Genomic DNA, 5,679 nt, shown 5'->3' with positions numbered 1-5,679 from the left:
CACCAAGCGGACATGTTAAGTAGTTGGCCCAAGATCCTCTGGACTGCTGGCACCTGCAACTTTGCCAGGCCACTGAATGTCAGTCAATTACAGTTCCTGATAGGATACTGCTCATCAACTGGTGACTTCTTCAGGTTGCTGGCAGAAGATCTTTTCCACTACTTCTCCATAATCCAGCATTTTATAACACCCAAAGCACTGTCACCCTGTGCTGGTTTATATGACAAGTCTTGGAACTGGAGGTGAGTGTGGCTGTGCTACAGTTGTCACCTCTCTGAGAAGACAACAGGAGTCTGACCAACATCAGACAGAGCCCATTTCAGCTGGCATCAAGATGGACTCACTCCTTGTCAAATCTGAGCCACTCAGTGATGTTGGCAGCACCTCTGGGATATTGTATTTGAGAAAGGGTAAAAAACGCTGCACAACAGCAGATGGGAGAGAGGAGGGAGGAAATGTGAGAGAAAAGCACTGCAGACACCAAGGTCATATCCCATAGGACCCAAGGAGGTCCCTCATGAGTACAAAGCTTGCTCTCCTGAAATCCTGCTCCTTGCCTTGTTATCATCTCCCAGGAGCTTCAGCTCCACTTTCCCATCCCTGACTGTTCCATCCTGACCAAACTCTTTCTGCTCTCTAAGTTTGAAGTCCCACAGGGCACCTCACCTCATTGACCCCTCTGTCACCCGTGTCAGGAAGCTGTTGTCAATGAGCTCCAAACCCTCCTGGATGGCTGGTGCCTTGCAAATATTGAGATATCTCAGGTCTGCCGAGGACACAGCCCTGGAAACATGAGACTTCTTTCATTTGTCTGAAGAAGGCCTCATCTCATTCCTGCTGCACACGGGGCTGCATGAGGAGCAGCGTGGGGACCCAGACACCTGGAGTTCTCATCCCATTCGGTTCAGCACTGGTGTGACCCCACACACACGGGGGTGTGCCAGTGTGCGGCTTCCCAGTTTGGAGAAGCAGGGAGGAACTGGAGAGTGCAGGGCTCTGCCAAGGCAGGTTCAGCACCTTGTGCACATGGTGTGGGATGCTGAGGGACCTGGGCTGCTTCAGCCCAGCAGTGCTGGGGAGGCTGCAGCAGTGCAGGAGTAGCCTGAGAGTGCTTGAAGGGTGGTTTCAGAGGTGGTGGAGGTTTCTGCCTAGTGGGAAAGAGCATGAAAAAGAAATGATGGCCCAAAGTGCAGCTGGGGGGGTCCAAGCTGGACATGAGCAGAAAGGAATGTGACTGGAAGGGCAGTGCTGTGGTGGAGCAGGTCAGCAGAGGGAGTCTGCATCAGCCCAAGGCTTTGTGCTTCAAGGAACAGATGGGGAGGATGGAGACATCTCAGCAAAGGAAGGAAGATGGTCAGACAAGAGCAAGGTGGGGCAGCAGGGGGGATGTCTGCAGCCTGCAGGGAAAGAGGTGCAGGGGATGCCACAGCACAGGACAGGCTGTGGTGGAGATGATCAAGGGATGTAAAGAGGCTGAAAGCCCCAGCAGACATGAGCTCCTTCTCCCCTTGGCTATGGCTGTTGTCTGCACCTCTGATGCCTGTGAGGAGACACCTTGTCCTTCCAGCACAGGGGCCTCATGGCCTCCTTGTCCCCAGCCAGGAACCTGGGAGCTGTGGGACCATAGTCCTGCCCTTGGCCTTGCACAGCCCCACATCACACTGTCCAGGAAGGACCATGGGGAACGTGGGAGGAACAGGATCTGACTTCCCAGGGCTGGAGGTCTCGGCTTGGCCTTTTGGTTAATAAAACACATCCAAGTTTACCAATCATTAGAGAGACCTTCACCTTTCTTTTCCTGACCTGTCATGACTGCCTTCAGTTTTCTTCTCTAACAAGACCCTGGGGTCATTTCCTTAGTAGTGTCCCTCAGTGGGACTCATTAATATTACAAGAAACTTTGGAGTTTGCATCTGACTTCCTGAGAGGTTTCTTAACCTTCCTCTTTGTGTCTGAGGTTCACAGACTTAGCACCAAACCCACCAGAGGGGTTATTAAAGCGCCTTGGGCTGCTCCTGTGCTGCTGAGCTGGGCTGGGCTCCTGGGACAGAGGGAGCTCCTGGCAAGCGGCAGCGCTGCAGAGAGACAGCTCTGCCCAGGAGCAGCTCCTCTGCACACGCAGCAGGGCTGAGTGCTCTGCATGGGGATCTCAGGGAGATGAGCAAGGCAGAGAGAGATTAAAGGTGGTCAGGACTGGGAGGATGACTGAGAGCTCACTGGAGGAGAAACCTTTGCAGCCCTTGCCATGGTAAGTCTCTGGGTGCAGGGCAGTGCAGCTGTAGCTCCTGGAGGCATTTCCTAAAACTGGCACAGGCACAGCTGGTGGGATCTGTAAGGAGGGGGCTCTTGTCAGGCAGTGTTGAACAGCTGTGAAGCCGGGTAAGCTCCCAGGGGTGCCCAGAGCTGTCCTGCAGAGCAGGGTCCCTGTACACCAGGGCTGTGCTGGGGCAGGGACTCTGCTGCCTGCCAGGGTCAGCGCTCAGCCTGCCCAGGGAGATCCCATGGCAGCAGCTGTGGGTGGAAGGAGCGACCCCCGGCAGGGTAGGCAGGGAGCTTGTGGGGTTGAAGGGTGCTGTGTGGGTCAGTGCTGCTCAGAGCTCCAGATCAACCCCTCAGACATGGCAGAGGGTCCTTCTGAACAAGGACATCAAGACAGCAACAGCTGCAAGGGGGTGAGTCTGTGCTTTCAGTTTTTCACTCTTGGTTGTCTGGGTGTGCAGTGGGAGATGGGGATTTATTTCTCTCTTTGGAGAAGACACTGAGACCCCAGTTCTCGTTAGGACTTGTCTCAGTTGCTCCTGAGCCCCTGCACACACAGAGCTGCCCCTGGGCAGTGCCAGGAGGTGTGAGCAGGACAGAGCTGAGCACACAGCGGGTGGGACGGGGTCTGTGACACTGACAGGGAGCAGACCCAGGGACAGAGACACAACTACAGGCCACATAGACATGGGCAGGAGGAGTTAACTGCTACCAGAAATGCTGGGGATGGGATTTCGGAACCTCTCTCAAATCCTCTGCAGCAAAGACACATTTCCCAATGCAACCCCTGGTCTCTTCTCCTCCCCAGCAGAGCCTCTGCCCCAAAGCCATGGGGTCCAGGTCATGAGTCTCCACCTCAGCAGCTGGATCTCCAGGGGAAGGGTTCCTGGAACGTGGAACACAAAAGAGGTGCTAAAAGTACTTGCCCTACAGTGTCATTATGTGAGTGGCAGCAGCACAGCCGGGTAAGGAGAAGGTTCCACAGCATGCCCATCTGCCTTTCTGTCCTTGCTTTATTTTCTGGTAGCACTGCAGTGTTCTTCCCTGTTTCTCCACCTGTCCCTGGAGCTCTTGCTCTCTGGGGTTGGGGTGGGAGTGTGGGTCAGTTTTTGGTCTGACAATAACTCAGAGGTCTTGCCCCAGAGGTGTGTTCATGGAATCTAGATGACCAAGCTTTATTTTAAGCAGTGATGAACTGTTTTTTCAATTGGTAGAAACATAATTGACTGAAACATCCTTCCATCAGGGAGGAGTTTTTCCATGAGAAACAGTACATTTGTTTTCCACAGAGAACGTGCCCCTAACACGAAACTGTCTTTCCTTCTCACACAGGTCCTCATGCTCACAGGCAGCAAATGTCCAACAGCAGCTCCATCACCCAGTTCCTCCTCCTGCCATTCACAGACACACGGGAGCTGCAGCTCTTGCACTTCTGGCTCTTCCTGGGCATCTACCTGGCTGCCCTCCTGGGCAACGGCCTCATCATCACCACCATAGCCTGGGACCAGCACCTCCACACCCCCATGTACTTCTTCCTGCTCAACCTCGCCCTCCTTGACCTAGGCACCATCTCCAGCATTGTCCCCAAGTCCATGGCCAGTTCCAGATGGGACACCAGAGCCATCTCCTACACAGGATGTGCTGCCCAACTCTGTCTGTTTTTGTTTTTCATTTCAGCAGAATTTTATCTTCTCACCATCATGTCCTACGACCGCTACGTTGCCATTTGCAAACCCCTGCACTACGGGACCCTCCTGGGCAGCAGAGCTTGTGTCCACATGGCAGCAGCTGCCTGGGCCACTGGGTTTCTGAATGCTCTGCTGCACACGGCCAATGCATTTTCACTGCCACTGTGCAAGGGCAATGCCCTGGGCCAGTTCTTCTGTGAAATCCCCCAGATCCTCAAGCTCTCATGCTCCAACACCTACATCAAGGAAGTCGGGTTTATTGTGGTTAGTCTTTTAGTAGCATTTGGGTGTTTTGTGTTCATTGTGGTGTCCTATGTGCAGATCTTCAGGGCCGTGCTGAGGATCCCCTCTGAGCAGGGACGGCACAAAGCCTTTTCCACCTGCCTCCCTCACCTGGCCGTGGTCTCCCTGTTTGTCAGCACTGCCATGTTTGCCTACCTGAATTTCAACTCCATCTCCTCCCCATCCCTGGACCTGATGGTGTCTGTTCTGTACTCGGTGGTGCCTCCAGCAGTGAACCGCCTCATCTACAGCATGAGGAACCAGGAGCTGAAAGCTGCTGTCTGGAAGCTGATGACTCGATGTTCTCCTCAAGTTATAAACTGCCCATGACTTTCTGGACAGCAGTTATAGTGTAACTCATTAGAGGCCTTGTCTGTCTTCTGTATTTGTTTTTGTTGTTATTGGTTTTGAATTGTGATAAATGTGGTCGTTCCATTTCTAATTAAATCTTTTTTTTGTTTGTTTTTTTTTTTTTCCTGTGTTAATAAGGAGCTGTGCTTACTCTGTGTGAGTGGCCTTGCATTGACATTTTTGTTCTGAGATTCTTCTAGGACTCTTGGGGCTGCAGAGACAATTCCTGTGTGCGTGGGAGGAGGGGAAAAGAGTCCAGAATGGAAGCATTGCCAAGGAGCACCAGCACTTGGTCTTCTAGACCTTCTGTATTTTCACTTCCACACTTTCTTTCTCATCCTTTGTGTTGGTGCAAGGCCTGAGTGCTCTGGCAGCTTGGTCACCGTCCTGCTGTGTCAGTGCTGTGAGCGCAGACAGGGACAGGCAATGGACGCTCTGTGACAGAAGTGGCCTTCAGAATAGTTGCTATCTCCTCAGGGCTGTGCATGAAGGCCTAGGTCTTCTTCCAAAACTTCTCTCAAGGACATGCTTAAGAAAGTGGCCCACATATTGAAACACTGGTGTACATCTGAACAGTGTGTGTGTGCAGGGCTGGCACACAGCAGTGTCCTCTCACAGCCAGGCCTCCTGCCAGAGACCTGCAGGACCAGCAGAGCAGGGTCAGGTGTGCACTGGACACCCCGCAGGTTCTGCCCCAGGTCACCCATCGTGGACCAGCCCCTTACAACCACCAGTTCCAGCACTGGCCTCTGCCCCAGCTTGCAGATGTTCTTTGTCTCTCCATGGAAATGCACTGAAAGAGTAGGTCAGTAGTCCATGACTCTACTGTACAGATGAGCTTTAAGCAGGCGTGTCGTGTACGTGAGGTGAAATAAGCCTGAATGAGAGCAAACGCCATCAACTCTTCCTTGGGGTTCCATGAAAGCCTGTGGGACAGAAAATGTCTTGAGATCACTTAATGTTGGTAGTAAAATCCCATGAGAAACTCACTGAATGCAGCACTGGGAAGTGCTTCTGTCCATTCCTCATGACGTGGAGCACCTCACATGAGTGCAGAGCAGGGTGACCCACTATAGGGCTGAGGTGCTTCCCCTCCTCT

At 52.9% G+C, this 5,679-nt stretch overlaps 1 protein-coding gene across 1 annotated transcript; it reads left to right on the top strand.

Annotated features, from left to right (window-relative positions):
• The first annotated feature begins 3,614 nt into the window (after positions 1-3,614).
• On the top strand, positions 3,615-4,559 carry LOC136116231 (olfactory receptor 14J1-like). Its single transcript, XM_065862432.1, has one exon. The coding sequence runs from the start codon at positions 3,615-3,617 to the stop codon at positions 4,557-4,559; it is 945 nt and encodes a 314-aa protein (XP_065718504.1).
• Positions 4,560-5,679: the final 1,120 nt, after the last annotated feature.

The sequence above is a fragment of the Patagioenas fasciata genome, chromosome 7 (genome assembly GCF_037038585.1).
Source record: "Patagioenas fasciata isolate bPatFas1 chromosome 7, bPatFas1.hap1, whole genome shotgun sequence".
Lineage (NCBI taxonomy): Eukaryota > Metazoa > Chordata > Aves > Columbiformes > Columbidae > Patagioenas > Patagioenas fasciata.
The sequence above is the reverse complement of the archived record's forward strand: the minus strand, read 5'-3'. Positions and strand labels throughout refer to the sequence as shown.

Bases quoted from the DNA above. Each gene is read 5' to 3' on its own strand.
- LOC136116231 (XM_065862432.1), top strand. From the start codon at position 3,615: ATGTCCAACAGCAGCTCCATCACCCAGTTCCTCCTCCTGCCATTCACA.